This window comes from Dendronephthya gigantea, unplaced genomic scaffold, assembly GCF_004324835.1.
Source record: "Dendronephthya gigantea isolate DGI-Jeju-01 unplaced genomic scaffold, DenGig_1.0 000061F, whole genome shotgun sequence".
NCBI classification, from domain to species: Eukaryota; Metazoa; Cnidaria; class Anthozoa; order Malacalcyonacea; family Nephtheidae; genus Dendronephthya; species Dendronephthya gigantea.
Window position 1 is genome coordinate 242,542 of NW_021163071.1, and position 20,592 is coordinate 263,133.

Genomic DNA, 20,592 nt, shown 5'->3' on the forward strand with positions numbered 1-20,592 from the left:
GTGTTTTGGCGCGAAATATACTAGTTTTTTAAGTACGATATGCTTCTGAATGTTGCGATCGAACAACATTTAGATTTTAGGTTCGCAAGGCATCTAAATGAGTATGAACATTGTTTATGTTTAGAAGCTTCAAGCTTTATATTAAAGACAGGCACGTGCAAAGCACGCTGGAGTTAACGCCAGAACAGGCGTCTTGTTTAGTTACAAACTTCGGCCGTAATACAAAATTATACAAAACTTCGTCAACTTCGCATGGTTATATTTTCCGTATTTATCGCTGAGAATGAAATTAGTCTAAAGCGCATGTCGTCCATTTTAACCGGCAGACTGTTCACGGGGACCGTAGTGTGACTTTTAAATGGTCAATAATATATTGAAATAAATTGACAAATGTGGTTGAAAGTTTTTTTTCTGGAGGAGGGTGGGTTGTAGGTAGGGTCACTGGACGCATTTTAGAGCGACAGACAGCGAAATTTAAGAAAAGGGCACATTTTCAGAGCTACAGAAGATTTAATGGTATCAGTTTTATGCGATCAGCACGCATATGGGAATTATGGTGAATGTAGGATATGGTGACAAAAGGCACAGGCCTCCCTGTTTGCCTTCGTAAGCGGAGGGCAGCTGCTCCTCGTGGCTCCGGCAGCCCTGGTTGGAGGAGTATTTTCTGTCGAAAGGGTTTTTTTCTGTTTTGATAGAGCCACAGAACCTGTATTAAGAGGCAGAGCAGTGACGAGGATTGCCCGGAGACCCAAAGGTTGTGAGCAGCAGCAGCCACCCAGTGGAGCCACCAGTGACTGGGAGCCACCTTATTATAAACTTTTTTTGTTACCATGGTAATCAAACGTGATCTTTTAAATGGGCAATTGAAATTTATACAAAGTGAAAAATATAAGCTTTTAAATATTAATTTGATGAACTTATACTGTTTATGGGATGTCAGAAGCTCAACCGAACAACACAAAAGAAAACGAAGAAGGAAAAGATTATAAAAAACAACACCCCGACGAGAAAATTGAAACAAAAAGCTGCAAAATTCAGGATGAAGGAGCGACAATTTCAGACAGCGAAAATTCGAATAGGAAGGACATCGTTCTCGATATGACTAGCGAGATAGTTCAAGCTTTGGAACAAGAATTGAGCGAGAGAAAGAAGCAAATAGTAACTTCATTTCAACTGCAGGAATTAAACAGTACAGCTAGATCGCGACGAAGATCTAGTGTTAAATCAAATATAGTCATATGGAGCCGAGCAGAAGAACAGTATGTTGATAAGTTGATTTATTCTTTATCATTTAAGATGCTTTGCTCTGTTACGTTCATTTTAATACCCTAGATTTTATAGATACACTAGATGTAATGATTTTATTAAATCCTACCATTCCTTCTATTCAACCTGCGAAAGTTTGACGAAACTGACAACGCAAAAGGAAAAACCGAACCCATTTTTCAACTTGCTCGACCTACGCTATGGTAGCCCAAGTGATCATATCCCACATCTTGATTCTCTCAAGATTTTATTATTTGGAATTTTTCATCCCTAAAGCTTCACTGATTTGATTTGCAAGGTGCTGTATGTTTTTTTTGTTAAAATATATGTGAAATTTTTTTATAGCTATGTTGCTGGTAGTGATGAAAAAGATCCTATAAAGTGCATTTCCTCATTGACAAAAGCTATATCTCTCAAACCAACAGAATGCAAATACTACATTGAGCGAGGAGAGAAATTTCTACAACTTTGTGACTTTCAATCTGCAATCCTAAATTACAAGAAAGCATGTATATTAGACCCTGATGAAGATCAATATTATTCAAGATTAGCATCAATATATTATACTAAAGGACAATGTTTATTTGATTGTAAAAAATATGCTGATGCATTAGAGTGTTTCTCACGAGCAGCAGAAATGAAACCAGATGTAATTGGCTACCATACTCGCAGGTTAGTATTATTCATGTTAGGATGTTAAATTAAGAGATTTTAAAACAATAAAAATCAGAATACCAATAACATGAAAATGACATATGAAATATAATCAAACAATCCCTTGCTCAGTTTTTTCAAAATTATCTTACTGGGAAGAACCTAAATTTTGCCACTCCCTGTTTCTTTCCAAAAGCGTTGCTTGCTTGGCAGCATTACAGAGGCATGGAGAATGCTTGGCTTTGGTCAACAAAAGGTTGAATGTTGAAAATGACAATGCTGATCTGTTGATTATGAGAGCTAGACTTCATCAACTGTTTAGAAATGTGAGTCAATTTGTATTCATATATATTTAAATGTTAATTAGAAATTTCCCAAAATAGTTTGGGAAAAAAAATTTCTCAAAAGGTTGCATGCACGCACAGGAGGCCGAAACTGGTGATAAGGTTGAATTCATGACATGTATACAGTGAGATAGTTTTGTTGTTCCTGCATCTAGCTGGCACATCAGTGATCAGCTACAGTGTTTGCTTTTTTTGAATGAATTTTTTATAACCTTTGCTGGCCATGCTGCTCATGCATAGTTAATGACGTTCAGCAGCTCAGCTGAAAAACGGCTAAAAATTAGAGCTTTAAACTGACGTTATTATAGTAAGTGGGATTGCATATTAAAAACAGTTTTGTTAATCACCCACAGTCAAAGATTTATTGTTGGTTGTCATGAAAGCTAATCATATTAATTTTGTTGGTGATTATTTTAGGACAGTCTGAGTTACTACGATATCACGGATGCCCTGAAGTTGGACCCAGATCACTCTGAAGCCAAAATGATGTTGGGTGTATTGATTGCAAAAGCGGAAACTTTTAAAGAACAGGTAATTTAGTTTTCACGATGGTTGAAATAGTTATGTTTATGCTGGATTCACGCCTGTCTGGATAATAAACGTGTGACCCTTTCCTGTCATGCCTGCAACCTCGACTTATCACTGAAACCTCGATCTATCACTGAACCCATGTGATTTTGTTGATCATAGCTTAAAGAAAGCTTAAATTAGTTGTTAAAGCCTGGTTCACACAAGTGAAATAAGCATAAGCAGAATTGCAAAAGGAATATTTTCTTCTATGTATAAGTCAAAAAGACAAATCGAAAGGGATTTTCTTTTCAAATGTCTTTTGTTCCAAACCCGCCGCACACGAGTGCCTTCAGCTGAGCTAACGTCGTAACGACCTCGCGAGGCAGTTACCAGTTAGCTCAGCCCGAAAACCATCCGCAAACGTGAGAAACTTGCCTCACGGGGCGAATTCCTCACGAGAAACATATCCCGCATACGAGAGTTAAGCCGGTTTTCCACTAGCGATATTTTTCGCGCGAAGCGACTTTATTCCTTTGTATTTGAGCAATTTGTTCCAGATGGTTGCAGTTGAGAGCTCTGAAACAAAAGTAAATGTCGCTTCGCGCGAAAAATATCGCTAGTGGAAAACCGGCTTAACTAGCTGAACTAACAACCACGCGAGGTCTTTAGCTCAGCTAATTATAGCTCTCGTGTGCGGCGGACTTCATCCTTCGAGTTTTACGTAATTATGTCGCACACCTCATTGCATGCATTTCTTTGTTTTGGCTTTTGTCTTTCCTGATGCTTGTGCTTATTTCACTCGTGTGAGGCAGGCTTTAAAGATACGATCTGCAATATTATATATTTCCTCTTTTTAGGGCATCAAACTTCAACTTCTTGGTAAGACACAGGAGGCTTTACTGAAGTTTTCAAATGCAGTCGAATCAAACCCTGGCTGTGCGGAATATCATATATTTCGGTGAGAAAATCTTTGGTTTGCCCTCATTAAATGTTTTCTGATCTTCGTGTTTTAGACTTGAATCAGCCCATATGGTACAATGAACGATTTCAAAGCTAAGAAAATGTAACAGGCTTGCCCTACGACCTTCGAGCATTTTTACAGTGTCTTAATAACTGTCTTAATTCATTTTAGTATAGAGTTTTAACTGTACAAGCTCTTATTTCTGTATTCCTGATATAATTTCAGGGGAGCCTTGCACCGTCAGTTGTCAGACTTCAACTCTGCCATTGACGATTATCTTGTTGCTATGGATAAACAAGATCATGATTTCTCTCACAAAGTTTATAAAGAAGCTCAAAGACAGCTGTTGCTCTGTTACAACGATTTTGCCGTCGAGTGCTTTAGGTAAACAATGCACGCTTTTTTATACTCTAAAGCTCTTGTTATCCACTGTCCTTTCTTAAGATCCAATTTTGTTGAATCCGATTCACTTCTGACGTATGGAATTTCGTCTGTTGTATTAATAAAGCTGTATTGCATCAGTTTCAGTTGATTCGCGCCCATATATATTGCAAGTCAACAGACTATAAAACATCCATCAGAAGTGAATTGGAGCCGGCAAAATTGGATTGTGCGAGCAGACCCTTATTCAGGATACGTAAAAACTGATATGCAAATTTGCCGCGACAATTCTCTTGTGACTTCAAAAGGCGGAAGTGATTATAATTGTATTATCTTTCGTATGCGATTTAAATGCAAAGGGGGTTTATCTTTTAAATTAATGAATGATTATCTTTAGGCAACTCAGTTGTCAAATTGCAGGCGTTATGTGGTAAAATTTGCATATATATGAACATAGACATCAGTTTTTTACTTACCCTGCACAAGATGTATCGCTTCCCATTCGATCACAAAAGATGGAATATTCATGAATATTTAAGCCTGTTTCACGCGAGTGAAATAAGAACAAGCATAAGGAAAGACAAAAGGCAAAACAAAGAAATGCAATGAAGCGTTGTAACATAAGCATCGACATATAAGCACAAGCATAAGCGAACCTCGGACAAAAGAAAATTCCTTTGTCTTTTTGACCCCGGAGGAAAAGTTTTTTTTTGTATTTTGCTTATGCTTATTTCACTCGCGTGAACCAGGTTTTAGTGTTCCGTTTTTTTATACACCCTCTGCTTATGACGTATCTTTTGACTGTCGCGACTATTTTGACTTTGAAAGTTTTGAACTAAATTAATCAATCACTACTACCAGCTAGAAAAAGTATCCCCAATGTAGTATAATTCCGATTTGTTTGCAAAACGATTGTGAAATGCAGAAAATATAGTCTGAGACTAGGTAGTTTTTTATATGCTCGCGAAAAAAGGTATCAATTTTTGGGACGTAATGGAAAAATGTATAAAATTTTCATTATCTGGGATGCTCTTTTTCTTTTGTTCCGTTGAAAAACCTAGTCAATGATGTAATCGGGAATTGTCCATTAATGTTATTGTATCGATTTTGTAGTAAGGCATTTTATGAAGAAGCAATCGTTTTGTTGAACAAAGCAATAAAAGAAGAGAAGAATGAAAAGGGATTGTATATCAACAGAGGAGGTTAGACAACAAAATTATTATATAAGAATTCGGTATTAAGAAACACGCAATTATTCGTCCTCGTTCCCACGCTTTTCGCACACCTATTACGCGGAAAACCTGGGCACGAGGATGGTAATTACTGTTTTTTTTGCCGTGCTGGTATGGGATAATAGACCCACTTATGATCTAGGTAACAACAAGGAAATAAATCACCAAAGCTAAAAAGAGCACAATGTTTGTTCTTTTCGGAAACTCCTTTCAGTTTGATGCTCAAATCAAAAGTTGATCTATTGTGCAAGTGGTCCATTCTTTACCATAATTTTCGTTGGACTACACGAAAAAGATGAAATAGCGAATAATTATTGATCAACCATATTTTCCATCCATAGACTGTTTCTTCAGAATGTTCGAGTTCGACTTCGCTCTCAGTGACTACAACCAAGCTTTGGAAATAGATGTCAAGGATTGTTCAGTCAAAGTTCGTCTTTCAGTGGTTTATAATGAACTTGGATTACTTAGTTATGCTGACAAACGATACGTCCAAGCTTTCGAGTATTTTGACTTAGCGATTCAGTACAATCCGAAGGTTTCTGTCTACTACACGTCGCGGGCTCGGGCAAGATACATGTTAGAGGTACTTTTTCTGTATTTGCGTCACTGTTCCCCAAACGATGAAAACCCAAAATAAGTATTACCAGACGTCTCTCTCTTGTGTGAATAACATGAGACCTTTTAAGATCTGGGGCCAGTTGTACCAAAGCTGGATAGCTCTTTAAATTTTATTGCTTTTCAAGCATTTTAAAATGGTTAGAAATCACGATCAGGTATACAGCGTTTGACAACTGGTCCATGATCTATTATTTCCCGAGGCCTGTTTTAGATAGATCAGGTAGGCTTGATCACTGAGGGTAATAGTTACTTTGACATGCATGATTGAAGCGTTGAATAAATTTTATCTCTGTACACAGGACTATGAAGGAGCAAAATATGATGTGACGTGTTGTTTGAGCCTGGAGCCAAGTAATCGGAGTATTATGTCGTTATTTTCGAGACTTTATCCAGACAAATCTATCGAAGATATATTACAGTCTCCAACTGGGATTCTTGTAGCACAGTCCGTACAACAAGCGATCAGTGAAGTGTTTCCTGTTTTGTGGAGTAACTACTCTATGAAAGGTAATTTGACTACGCTAAGTATTATCGTGCAGCAGATGGTAAAATAGTGACAGTGCCTCGGCTCTTGAATTTACTGATTAATAGCTCAAAATCGAAGCTCAATCTACTTTGATCAATGTTGTATTCCCCGAAATGGTTGGCATTTCTTAGTTTGGTGATGACAGGAACTTAAAGCCCTGTTACATGGTGCAATTTTTCTTGCAACTTGCAATGCAATTCTACTTTTGAGAGATGTATATTTGGGAACAACGAAACTTTTGTGTTTATTATAACACTTCATGCACTTTTCTTCTGCAAGATTCTTCATTAATTTACATCTCTTAGAAGTAGAATTGCATTGCAAGTTGCAAGAAAAATTGCACCGTGTAACAGGGCTTTTACTAACAGCCGCGTGTTCAACAACCGTTCATTCCTGTCTTTCTGCTGCAAAATTTTCGAGTTTATCGAGATTTTGGTAACTAGGATACTAATTATTTTGATGTTTTTTCCAGGTAGTAAAGACCTTGCTGTAAGGTCAGTTTTACCACCCATAAATGAACAGAAATTAAAATTGTGTCTGAAAGAGAAGGATTTTCATTCCAATCATATTGATAGTAAATTCCAGGTACGTTAGACTTCTGGTAGACTTATACACATTTATCTTTACAAACAGCCTCGTGCATATCAACTGGTTCAGTTTTTTTTCGGTTTAGCATGGTGTAGTTTGTTTGTGGCATGGCATAGTGATACCATAGTGAAGTTTGATAGGGTATGGTGTGATGGTATGGTTCGGTATTGTGTGATGAAGTATGGTAGTTATTGTAGAGTTTCGTAGTGAATACGGTGTGATGAAGTATGGTGTGGTAAAATATGATGTGATATGGTAAAATATGATGTGATGAAGTATGGTATGGTAAAATATGATGTGATGAAGTATGGTATGGTAAAATATGGTGTGATGAAGTATATAGTATGGTAAAATATGGTGTGATGAAGTATGGTATGGTAAAATATGGTGTGATGAAGTATGGTATGGTAAAATATGATGTGATGAAGTATATAGTATGGTAAAATATGGTGTGATGAAGTATGGTATGGTAAAATATGGTGTGATGAAGTATATAGTATGGTAAAATATGGTGTGATGAAGTATAGTATGGTAAAATATGGTGTGATGATGTATGGTATGGTAAAATATGATGTGATGAAGTATGGAGTGGTTAGCATTGTGGTGTAAATTGTGATATGGTACCGCTATGGTAGATAAAATGTTCTCACGTTGTGTTTTAGTCTTCCAAAAAGGTGAAAAAAGCTTTAAATGATCGTAAAAGTTTGGAATATAAAGGACCTCGTATTTCAAGCGAGACAATCGACAAACAAGCCAGCGTCTCAACAGAACGTTATAAATTTGGGAAAGGTGGCAGCAAACCTATCCTGAATCAAAGGACGAGAATTAAAGTTGGTACAAAACGGATCGCATTTATGCAAGCGTAAGCAATGTCAGTATGTATGCTATTTCTTCCATAAACGCAGCATAATATTTTGTTCCAAGTTTTCGTTCTGTGTTCAATCCTGTTTCTACAGCCTAGTCGTTGTAGAGGACAGAGGGGAAATGGGGTGGGAAGAAATTTGATGCGCGTTTTTTATCCGTTCATAATTAATGCGTTTATTTTTCTATTCATTTATACACAATATATTTAAAATATAAATTAGTTCTATAAACTATATGTCCATATTACTTTGCCTTTTGAAGGTTTTCTGACGGTCTGTTTTTTATCGGTCCCATTTCGAGCGGGAATAATCGTACTATCGGAAACTTGATGCACATCTGCTCTCACTGTCTGCGTGTTTCCGCTTGTTTCATTTTCTTTTTCGCCACGTGAGCTATGTGAAGAAGTACACGGGCTTTCAGGTGAACCTAATTCATGGTGTTCAGCTTCACTCGTGATATTTTGTATGTTCTCCAACTTTGTCATCGAATCCCTTTGGTTCACCTGTTGTACTGAAATAACCTTTGCTATCCCGCTACCGTCTGCCTCAACACTAACCACGGAATCTCTAAAAGCCATGTTTCGAAACGAGACCTGACTGTGTACGGTATCATCAGTATTTTGTTGCTTTTGAACAAGTTGCTTGTCGCTCCCGCTCAGTCCACAATCATCTTCGATGAATTGGGGTTTGAGTCCATTTTTATTCTCACTCAGCTGTTTCATTTGTATATTCTCAATCGTGCCGATACCGGCTTCTGCACTATTTACTTCATCGGTTTCAGTGAAACTTGTTTCAATTGGAGGTTCAAACTCCATTTTGTTGAGCCTTGCAAGCAGTTCGTATAAACTTGAGTTTCCAGTTGAGCTGGAGTTGCTTGACCGCCTTCTTTCCTCAGGGACTTTGAGTTTTTTATTTTCATTTCCTCCTCGTTTATACCAAGGCTTTTTCTTGTCCTCACCATTGGAGACTACTTTACCTGCAGAGTTTGGTATATCAATTACAAACATTAGGGCACAAAAAATGTTATTACAATCTCATCTTTTTTACAAACATAATTCGACTCACGAATTGCCCAGACTGAGGCAAACAAACAAACAAATTGAAATTTCAATTAACGATTTGTGGACAATCCTCTTATTTAGCTATTTGGGGAAAAAGAAGCTCTAATCTTATTGCTCTACCCTAATGGCCATGGAGGCTTTCAATACGTTTCTGTTCAGTGAACTGTCCATCGTTTTTCATCTTGTTCGCAAATTGTGAATTGAAAACTTCAATGTGTTTGTTTGCCTCGATAACTTGTAGAAATATTTCCGTACCGTTTATGTCCTCAGCAGCTTTTGTTATCTCGATACTGGGAGCAGAACCGCGCTGTGGTTTCAATCGCGAACCTCTCCGACTTAGCGAAGTTCGACGTAACATGTCGACCATTACCCAAGTCGTAGGTTTACGTTCTTTCTTCGTGCTCCGGTAACGGCTTGCCACCTTAAAAGGTTGATTTACCCGCCGGACACTGCTGACCAAAAGTACCGCAGTGAATGATATCGCGATCGTGAGACATGAGATGATTGGTACAAGTAGAGCGACCAATAATTGTGTCTTTGTGTAAGTCTCTCTCAGGACTATATAGGAATAAAAAAATGCGGTTACAATTTTTTCAGTATAAAAAGATGGCGGAAATGTCGATCGAGAATAAAATTCATGAAATACTACAATAGCAATGTTAAAACTGGTTGCATGGAGTGAGGATTGGCCAGCTTATAAAGAACTTCCTCGCCTAGTTGTTGTGACATAACAAACATTTTAAAATTGTTTTCCTGAACGATTTAAATTCGTAAAAAAGTGTTTTTAAAATCGACATTGCGCTACTATAGCGATATCTATTCTATCCGGTTGCGAATTGATATAAGGTTTTTACCATACGAAATATTTACTAAGAGAAAAATATTAACAAATGTGCCGACCTTTTACACAAACGAAGGCGAACATATATGCGCAGTCAAAATCTTGCCATAGGCCATCTGGATTCATCGTCACACATTTGCTTACGCCACTCCGTTGCTTTGGCAACCAATTCATATAACCTGCCACAGTCCGTGTACAATTTTTGCACAACCTTTTCACGCCGGTCCACAGATAGCCAGATATGCCAAAGTTATTAGCCAGATTCCTGACAAAAGTGTTCTGCTCCATGGTTTCTATATTAGCTAGTGCTGATTCCAAAGATTGGCAATGTTTATCCGCTAAGTTATAGTTCATGATCTCTCTCGTAAGCTGGAAGCACTTGCCATCAAACTTAAACCAATCTTTTTCGCACTCTCCTGGATAAGATAAAAGTTTGGTACATCATACCCTAAGAACTGCTTTCTGCTATCGTGTTCTTGCACGTACGTGTACGCACGTTAAAGTTTAAAATATAGTTTAAGATTTGGTATCATGTTTCTTTTCTGGCACAAATTAATTATACAAAAACTTAGAAGGTTTAAAGCTTTTACAAAATATTAGTTGCTTAAAAATCGTACAGCATAACAGGTTTCACTCATCATAAGTATATTCTGTGTATGATGGTCAACATTATATCAGCATTAAATAAATTTTTTTCTGTACTGAATAGTGAATAATATATGGCAATTGGTGTTTGGAACGGTCGACCCAATTCATTGCCTTATTTCTAGGTTTTCTTATATATTAGAATGTCATAAAAACACTTTACTGCAGCCGCATTTATGCATGGGACCTATAGTAATAGTAGTATTTGTAATTTTACCTCTATCAAATTCATTATTTGTCGAGACACTTCTTGATTTTCGCGCTCCATTTTCCCGTGTGCAATCAGCACTTGAAATACAATTTACCGGAAATGCGCTCACTTTCCAGAAAAATAACGCAGTGGTTGCAAGAACACATTCAGTAGATCTCCTCGTTGTAAGGTGACACAGAAATATGAGACAGACGTCTGTTGAAATATACTCTGTCATACTTGTTTGTGTTTCGTCTGACCGAATATCACTAACTTTGCAATTGGAGTCCTTCTTTAAATGTTTTATCATTTTTAAATTCGTTTTATTTTCGTCCAATGTTTCAGTGTCCATAATGTGTGTTGTGTCGACTTCTTTACTAGCCATACGTAAAACAGGATACCATAAGAATATGAATATAATATATTGCAGTGGTTTAATGTACATATCCCATATATAGCCTCATTGGTCAAACCTTTGAACACTCATCTAGAAAACTAGAAAGAAATATACATAAGATTGTTATATAAACTCATACTGGCTGCTTTGCCTGTCTTTGTCTGAACTGCATCAAAAAGAGAGAGGTTGGTTGGCGCAGCCTCGCACCAAAAGCTGATTCCATACAGTAGACTAAATATTAATTTTGCAGTAAGCAAAAATAATGAAATCCAACAAAAAATTGGGAAAATATAGCCCTGCAATAACAGAATTCTCGCGCGGTACAGTCGATCGTTTTTAAGCCGAAAGAGGTGATTTTTTCCGCGCGTAATACAAATATGTACAGAATCTATTTCAATCCATTCATTTCTGGTGAATGGTTTCATCGTTTGTTGAATTACAATTAATAAGCAGATTCAGCTCGAGGACGCGAACGTCAAAGAGGACGTGAGAATGGCGAATAAATGGCGTGATACGCCTATATATGGACATGCTACCCCATTTATTCGCCATTTTCACGTCCTCTTTGACGTTCGCGTCCTCGACCTAAATCTCCCTAATAGGAATACCATGCACCCCGTGCTATATTCCATACGTCATTGTGTCCAACAAAATTGGATTGACTCCAACTGTCCGGCTGAGGGATAGGATGAGAACAGGACGATACTATTTTGTGAACTGAATGCATACATAGACCCTAACGATTGAATTGACTCCTATCCTTTTCACGTAATCAGATAAAGTTAAGACAAACAACTCCACCACGGTACTTATAATAATATACATATAAGACTACAATTTTTACTGTTTCACAATGTTTGGGATGCCCTTTGTATTATAATGTAGTTCAATTTGATGCACGTGTTTTTTGTCTAAACGGCTTGAAAAGTCACAATGAGGTCATTAGGGAATTGTGCACATAAAGCAAGTTTAGTGACCGCTGTTTTATAGACGTGCATGCACACTGCATTGATATAGGGTTCATGAAATTTACGTTCCATTGCATTCTTCGTAACCGTCTCACTGTCGGCATTTTTTTATAAACTTGCCATTTGGGGCACTCCATGGTTTGGTCGAGTTCAAACACCAGTAATGAGACTTTTTATGTCTTAGCTTTGTGCCATGAGTGGCCAATTATTCCTCAATTGGAGTGAATTATTTATCCCACCACTAGACTAGTTGTGGTCCCCATGTATATACATAACACTCCTTTGTCGGAAACTGATCGTGTAGACAAACGCTAAGTCACTAAATGAAATACTCATTACAGCAGCATACTGTCAACTGTTATTAGAATAGTAATCAATATCTATCGGTAAATTGAATTTGACGAAAGCCTATCTATCGCGCCTAAGTGACGCCTCAGATCGATTCTTTTACACTGACCTGTTTTGCACGATACCAGATTGCTTTGGAAACGGGTCAAATTTTGTAGGAAATAAGGTATTGAAAATTTTAATGTCCGAGATCTGAATAAATATAGTAAATCTATCAAATTAATAAGTGTTTGCTACTAACCGTTGCTCAATAACGCGCGGCTAACAAAGATACATTACCCTGAGAGAGGTGAATTGTTTGAATTCGCCGGCCCTATTCAATTGTCAACCGGCGAAATGAATTAAATTTTCACTGGTTCTATACGGGGATGTCGTTATATATACAATTGCAAACGATTCTAAAACCAGATCTGATAATCGAAAACTATAGAACTGGGGCCAATGTCAAAGCCAAATTTAAATAACACTCTTATGTCTCTCTTGAATGAGTCAACTTGAATATTATGTACTGAATATGTAGTTTTAAACAGTATCTTTGTATTAAGGTAAAAAACATTTAGTTCGCTTGTTTAGTAAAACGATAGACTTTCTTTCTATTTTGGACTTATCCACCGTTTAAGCTAAACGGGCTTGATATAACCGACCCCAGCTCTTTAGGACCTCAAATTCGTCGTAGTTTCCGTGTGAGAAAAAGGGAAAGAATTTATATATACACTTGCACTTTTATATAGGCTTCGTTTTTGTACGAGGAATGCTTGGGTTCGAGCACGTCGCTCTATATTTTGCACGGCCTGTATAACAGGCTCATTAAGACATCAAATTTCTTCCGATGTAAATAGATTAGGAAGTGGTAAAAAGTTGAAAGTATTTATAGGGACTATTACATTGATTAATGATCTAAGGAACGAGCGTGTCTGAACAAGCATTTTTAACTAGTGTGAGAACACTCAGAACAGAAATGTCTGTATAAGAAATAGCTAAAAATCTATGAATGTGCATGATCTATATATACAGTTCATGCATGTAACAGGTAGTATCGCGATGTAGTTTTATTCATATGCATGCTTTATTCCCGGGCTCAGAAGGGAAAAAACGTTCAGATTCGCCAGAAAATTTTCACTTCTGTGTCTCAAAAATTCAGATCAAATTAGTTTTTATATATAGAACTGGATGAATAATCGTCACGCGTTAAGCTATTAAAAGTCGAAACAACGCAAATACTGATCAGCCGTGATAATCTACATTAATAAAAGTAAAATAAACAGAAGATTTTTTCTATTTTATTCTGTCTGAAGGATTATATCGTTAACTCACGAAAATATATTGACAACTATGCTGTGCCCTCATGGCGATGCTGTTTTGAAAAAGAGTATAGATATTTTGGCAATATTGTATACTTGAGTATGACGGCATAATATCTGATTTAAGCGTTAATACTCATTGGGTACACAAACACTGCTCAAATTTTAATCCTTAAACTTCAAAGATTGCCTTTACCGTACAAACGTAAATGCCTGTAGTATAACTAGTAGAGAATTACTGGATTAAGTCCTAAAAAGCCGAGAAATCAGAACTGTAATCTCAGCGTTCATCAGTCTTGATAATGAAAGCCAATAAAATCTAACAGATTATTTTTTATCAGAAGCAGCGTTATTACCGTTACATATGCATAATACATATGCTAGGAGTTCTCAAGCAATGCCACAAACCATCACACGTTTTTCATACTAGTGTTATATGGGCTAACTAAATTATCAGGTTTTCTATAATTTCTCAAGAGAGCGCCGGTTTGAAAATAACAAACAAAAGATGCTATGCATTCATTTCATAAGTGTCCAAACATTGCCTTAATTAATGACTAGCCGGGAAACACAGTGAAAATGTTTTAGCAAAGTTTATAATGTCTTGTTCTTGCATATCTAACTTAAAAACACCCCGTCGCGAGACGCCGGGAAACGATGAAACAAGTCTTACTAAATCCTTCATGAGTAAACATTCAACTTCAAGGCATTATTATTAATTATCAGAAAGTCTTGTGAAGTGTAACCTAGATTATAAGATCACAGTCGGATGGCTGATAGTGATACCAAATTTTAAAAACAAATCTACAGTCATATCTACCTTTGACATTGAGTTTACATCATTTCCGACGTTGCAATGTACGTCGTATCCTGGCCGGTGTAACAAGCGGTCGAAATCCAATGTATGTTTGATCCAAAGACAAAGCGATAGAACACTCGGAGCACATATCATGTGTACATATATGTCCCACAACTTAGCTGGAGGTTGACCGCTAGTTAGAAATATTTTGGCGAATATTTATCTAATTAAAATTGCATGACGACAAATTGTTGATGCTATAAGAGCTGGGAGCATTCAAATTTGCCACTGTATTGTCTTTTTATATCTTCATTCCTTTCCGTTTCACTTGTACCCAATGACCTTAACAGTGTTTCAAAACCGTCGTCCCTTTCAATGTCTTTAATGATTGCAAGGTCGTTCACATAGTGATAAAATAATCTTGCTATCTATCTGCCGATCTTACGCCCACTCGACTGACTTAAGCTGCCCTCAGTATGTAAATGTGTTGCCATAATGAAATGCTTAGGTAAATAGTAAACACACTATCGCTTTATGTAAGAGATTTAACTTGATCGATTAGCTTTCGGTATACTGCGAGATCCGAGTATGTCAATAAATGCTTTGTTTGCGTCCAAATCCAATACTTACAAGCTATCGTTTTAATGAATATTTCATACAATGTCATGAACTCGGACTTATGACTTGGTGATGGTACATGAGGGGTAGACCCTAACATGATAAAGTCTTCTTCATGCATCACCACCATGATCCAGAGCTTCCACAATTGGAGGAAATTTCCTGCGACAATCGACATTGACTATGTCATTACTATGGAGGATGAAGTGAGTCATTTGCTGAGATATATCTTATGAACACAACTTTATGGCGCGTGTAAAAGTTTATTGCCTACGGCTCATGTCTATAAAACCAAGTATTTGTAAGATTGTAAGTAAATTAGCTTGTAGGAACGTGATGTACCTACAATTTACTAATTTTACTTATAATATAATTTCAGCATGCAAAATTACGACCAATCATTTGTATTCAACATAACGCCATGCAACGATGTGTCCAAACAAGGACCGGGGATAGTATTGAATCATCCATCAAATGTTGAACGACAGCACGTTAATTTGCTTGCTTTAAACTGCAAGCCCTTACAGGTCTGCTTTGAACCTGGTTTCCAATTTCTATTTAGTCGTAATTGTCTGAACAGGTCATTCTCACCGATGAGAAATAGTCCGTATGTCAACCTCTTATAGCCAGGGTCGGCCCATGTAAGGTAATCCGGAATCGGACATTTTTTCCTTTGGATTTCGGAATCCGATGTTTTGGAAGCAGCAGCGATTTGAGAAAAGAATTTCTACGCTCAGTAACGGAGTGACCATTGATAGTATGGCCGTATGGGAGTGGTTACTCACTTGACATTTTATGAAATATCTACGGACGTAACTATGTTTTTTTTGCGTGTTTATATTCTTACAAAATATTTGCCAAATATGGGCAAAACTGTATGCAACAAACAGCGGTTATTTGCCTTCAACTTGGAAAGTTATAAATTGGAATCCGGAATCCACGAGTAATGTGGAATCCGGAATCCAACCGAATCTCTAAGGAGTTGAATCCGGAACCCAAGCAGTGGAATCCAAGCAGTGGAACGTCAGTCATCTTGACATGTTCCCGACACTCACAACTAAATGGAAACCAGGCATTAGGTAGAGTTTAGTCAAGTTATTGTTTTAGATTTTAATGCATGCATTTTGTTACATTATAGCTAGTCGACTATACCAAGTCCCATGAAAGTGATTTCTAGAAAAATCAGCTCCATCATGCGTGGCAATGCCGTAGGCCATATTAAAAAATGAGAATGTTTGGAAACAATATTTAATGATTGGTTTATGGCCCGAAATATGACTTTGACGTCTCCGCCAAAAGCGGCATCGTGTTTTAGAAAAATCGAGATACAATCAATCATTCATTTTCATTATACTACGATGAAAAATTTGTACGACCAATCAAAATGTCGATATGATTATTAGTTTAACTAGTAAAAATAATCGTGTGTGACAAATTAAGACGTTTATGCAAGCAAGTAAATCGTAGTCCGTAGAATATTTATTGTGCTAATTCATGTTCACGTATGCTTTCATAATACTTATAGCTTAGAGATATGCGTGCACTGATTTAAAAAAATTACACAAAGTCTTATAAATTAATTTTGTCTCTGTATCAGTTCAAGTATATTTCACAAGGGAAAAATATGCGTACGTGTGCGAAAAAGTGAAAGGGTGGAGTTTGAATAGAAAGAACAACAGTACACGAATTTTAATCTCGTAGTGGACATATGTTTTTAATTTCCTCTTTATTTTCCTCTTTTGATAGATGTGTTCGAGTGAATTGGTTACTAAAGTTCAAATATAAGAGCTTTATATTTAGAACATTCGTAACTAATTACTCGTTCACATTTATCGAAGGGAGAAAATTGCACATTAAATGGTAGCAAAAATCGCAAGTGTAAACGAGCCTTAAGGTAGATAACAGAGAAGAAAGTGGAAAGGCACAGAGGTGCATATATGCATAAAACCATATCAGTAAGTCTGCATATGAAATAGTCTTGTATATCTATATCTATCTGCATGTCTATTGCAGGTATCGAAGTTTCCAATTAAGCGAAATTAAAGTTTATGTGGAATGGCAATAACATGTACTAAGCATTAATATATGTCATTTGAAGTAAATTACTTTGCTTATAAGATTACACATTCTATATAAATTATACATATTATTTATGCGATCAGTGTACGTGGTGAAAGACACTCATATATTTTCAGTATTCTTATAGGCTATAGTTCTAATATACGTCAGATTTTTAATCACTTTATACTGCACATCTTTTTAGCTCTATTTTCCATAAAAAACAGTTGATGTTTGAGACTGAAATAGAGAAGACTCACCGGAATATGTTGAAACCATAAAATATTATTATTCTTTGTAACTTTCATGGGGTAAACGTTCTTCAGAATCAAGCGACAGCAATTGTCTCGACTTTACGAAAAACTGAGATGGCCATGCACTAAAACGTCTTCGCAAAATCCGTCCAAATATTCAAAGGATCCAGGCCGATATCTGACCGTGTCTGAGATCCAACCGCTATAAATAAGGGGGTTCGGGGGCATTCTCCCCCAAGAAATTTGTGAAATTTGAAGCCCGCTAATGGCATTTCCTGCGTTCTCAGCAACGAACAGTATAACTCTTAAAATGCCTTTGCAGCGGGACTTGCATTTATACAAACACATGACGCTTGCTCTGGGTTAACTCCGCGGTACCGCGCACGTGCCAGTCTTCAATAATTATAAAGCTTCTGAACATAAAATTATAAAAACTACAGTTCATACTCATTTAGATGCCATGCGAACCTAAATTTTGTTCAACATTCTGAAGCTCATCGTACTTTAAAAGTAAAGAAGTTCAAAAATGTAAATAAACCGCATGATATGTCTACATACGGACATGACTTTCATTACGGACAATACAATCTGTTATACAATAAGAGAAAAGAATGTCTTTACGCTCAGTGACGGAGTGTCACTGCGGCATGATGGTATTGGTGTGGCCACTGATGGTATTGGTGGTTACTCACGTGTCACTTATCAAATATCTACGGACGTAACTATGAAGATTGTATTTTAGTATTGTTTGTAGGCTGAGATAAAGATGCAATTTACGTTTTTTTTGCGTGTTTATATTTTTACAAAATATTTGCCAAATATAGACAAACGGTATGCAACAAACAGCGGTTATTTGCCTTCAACTTGGAAATTATAAATTGGAATCCGGAATCCAAACGAATCTAAGGAGTTGTATCCGGAATCCAAGCTGTGGAATCCAAGCAGGGGAACATCAGTCATCTTGACATGTTCCCGACACTCACAACCAAATGGAAACCAGGCATTGGTGGAGTTTAGTCAAGTTATTGTTTTACATTTTAATGCATGCATTTTGTTACATTATAGTCGACTATCAAGGAAGTGATTTCTAGAAAAATCAGTCCCATCATGCATGGCATGCAATGCCGTAGGCCATATTAAAAAATGAGAAGCCAATGATTGGTTTATGGCCCGAAATATGACTTTAACGTCTCCGCCAAAAGCAGCATCGTGTTTTAGAGAAATTGAGGTACAATCAATCGTTCATTTTCACTATAGTGAAAAAATTGTACAACGGCAATCCAAATGTCGATATGATTATTAGTTTAACTTGTAAAAATAATCGTGTGTGACAAATTAAGACGTTTATGCAAGCAATACTTATAGCTTAGAGATATGCGTGCACTGGTTTTAAAAATTTTACACAAAGTCTTATAAATTAATTTTGTCTCTATATATCAGTTCAAGTATATTTCGCAAGGCAAAACAAAAATATGCGTACGAGTGCGAAAAGTGAAAGGGTGGAGTTTGAATTAAAAGAATAAAAGATAAAAATTTGAAGCCAAAATATAGAGCTAGATAATTCTTACACAAATTTTAATCTCGTAGTGGACATGTGTTTTTAAGGTAGATAACAGAGTAGAAAGTGGAAAGGCACAGAGGTGCATATATGCATGTAACCAAATCAGTAAGTCTGCGTTTGAAGATTGCATGTGAAATAGTCTTGTATATCTATCTGCATGTCTATTGCATGCAGTTTCAAAATAAGCGAAATTAAAATTAATGTGGAATGGCAATGACATGCATGTACTCAGCATTAATATATGTCATTTGAAGTAAATGACTTTGCTTATAAGATTACACATTCTATATATACATATTATGCGATCAACGTACGTGGTGAAAGACACTCGTATGGCTAGTTGAAATATACCTCAGATTTTTAATTACTTCATACTGCACATCTTTTTAGCTCTATTATTCATAAAAAAACAGTTGATGTTTGAGACTGAAAATGAGAAGACTCACCGGAATATGTTGAAACCATAGAAAATTATTATTCTTTGTAACTTTCATGGAGTAAACTAGGGACCATGATAATATGTCTTGATTTCTTCAGAATTAAGCGACAGCAATTGTCTCGACTTTACGAAAAATGAGATGGCAATGCACTAAAACGTCTTCGCAAAGTTCGTCCAAATCAGTTCATAAATATTCAAAGTTCGTTGTAGAAACACATTAATATCTCGCCGGCCCATACACTTGTTAATTTCCACACGTGAAAATTAAATCAAATGGAGAAAAAAAATGTTTGAAACGGTTCAAGGCGGACGTAAGATACCACTTCAATAATACTGCTCCATCGTTAAGACCCTTTCAAAGGTGTTGTTCTGAAATCTGATCGATTTACTTCTAGATTTTAGCCACAAAAAGCCAAAATTCGAGCAAATTAGAACGAATTATCGCCTCGGGTAAAACACAAAGCTTCTAGATAAAGTGTAGCGATAAAGCAGAGCAGATTGTGTAACTTAAATAATTATATGCATTAAGTATGCGTCATTACGATTCAAGAACGCCCTCTAATTTCTAAAGTAGCGGGTGTTAGATCCTCTTTAGTCTTTAGCCGGGCACGACGACACTTGGGGGTGGGTTGGCGCTCAAGTCCCTCTCCACTTATTTTCAACCATTTTTTATACGTGCGGCATAGTCAAACACGGGGGCGAATGAGACACGACACTTTACCTATTTTACATAAATTAAAACTAAAATTAATTTTAGTCAAATTTTTCACATACTGAAAGTTATGGTAGTGTATCAATAGTCTTTTATTATGACTCTGCCCTTACTTTTTCTCAAAAAACAAGAGTGTTTTCTTAGCGACATCGTATGATTCTCTTCCCCGAGCCAGACAAGACAGTGAGGGTAAAGAATAATGCGATGTGTCCCTGAGCATTGTAATATTTCGTTAATTTTAAATTTGGGAGGTGCTTTTTGAGCCTTTTTAGCCATCATGGAAGGTCTAATTAATACAATTTTCTTGCGCGTTATCCAACCATCAATCATATGTCAGTCACCCCTTCCTCCTCATCTGTCTATGATCTGACAATTTGCGATCTTTTTCCCCCCTAAATGTGCATGCTTCTCTGCAGTTTACTGCAACAAAATAACGAAATCCAAGGTTCGTTCA

At 36.7% G+C, this 20,592-nt stretch overlaps 2 protein-coding genes across 2 annotated transcripts; one reads left to right on the top strand and one right to left on the bottom strand.

Annotated features, from left to right (window-relative positions):
* Positions 1-834: 834 nt before the first annotated feature.
* Positions 835-8,031, top strand: LOC114530303 (tetratricopeptide repeat protein 16-like). Its single transcript, XM_028551912.1, has 11 exons — positions 835-1,259; positions 1,612-1,938; positions 2,117-2,246; positions 2,682-2,795; positions 3,632-3,732; positions 3,961-4,119; positions 5,230-5,318; positions 5,690-5,934; positions 6,269-6,476; positions 6,968-7,080; positions 7,746-8,031. Exons 1-11 carry the CDS (start codon positions 934-936, stop codon positions 7,947-7,949), a joined length of 2,016 nt encoding a protein of 671 aa, XP_028407713.1. The 5' UTR covers positions 835-933; the 3' UTR covers positions 7,950-8,031.
* Positions 8,032-8,096: 65 nt separating this feature from the next.
* LOC114530304 lies at positions 8,097-15,272 on the bottom strand. Its single transcript, XM_028551913.1, has 5 exons — positions 14,518-15,272; positions 10,711-11,178; positions 9,908-10,264; positions 9,263-9,565; positions 8,097-8,922 (listed from the first exon to the last, which is right to left on the bottom strand). Exons 2-5 carry the CDS (start codon positions 11,126-11,128, stop codon positions 8,171-8,173), a joined length of 1,830 nt encoding a protein of 609 aa, XP_028407714.1. The 5' UTR covers positions 11,129-11,178; positions 14,518-15,272; the 3' UTR covers positions 8,097-8,170.
* Positions 15,273-20,592: the final 5,320 nt, after the last annotated feature.

Coding starts and splice junctions, on each gene's coding strand:
- LOC114530303 (XM_028551912.1), top strand. CDS start 934: ATGTCAGAAGCTCAACCGAACAACACAAAAGAAAACGAAGAAGGAAAA. Junction 2,247..2,681: donor TTCATCAACTGTTTAGAAAT/GTGAGTCAATTT, acceptor TGATTATTTTAG/GACAGTCTGAGTTACTACGA. Junction 4,120..5,229: donor TTTGCCGTCGAGTGCTTTAG/GTAAACAATGCA, acceptor TCGATTTTGTAG/TAAGGCATTTTATGAAGAAG.
- LOC114530304 (XM_028551913.1), bottom strand. CDS start 11,128: ATGTACATTAAACCACTGCAATATATTATATTCATATTCTTATGGTAT. Junction 9,566..9,907: donor CGCCTTCGTTTGTGTAAAAG/GTCGGCACATTT, acceptor ATTCCTATATAG/TCCTGAGAGAGACTTACACA. Junction 8,923..9,262: donor AGCTGCTGAGGACATAAACG/GTACGGAAATAT, acceptor CAAACTCTGCAG/GTAAAGTAGTCTCCAATGGT.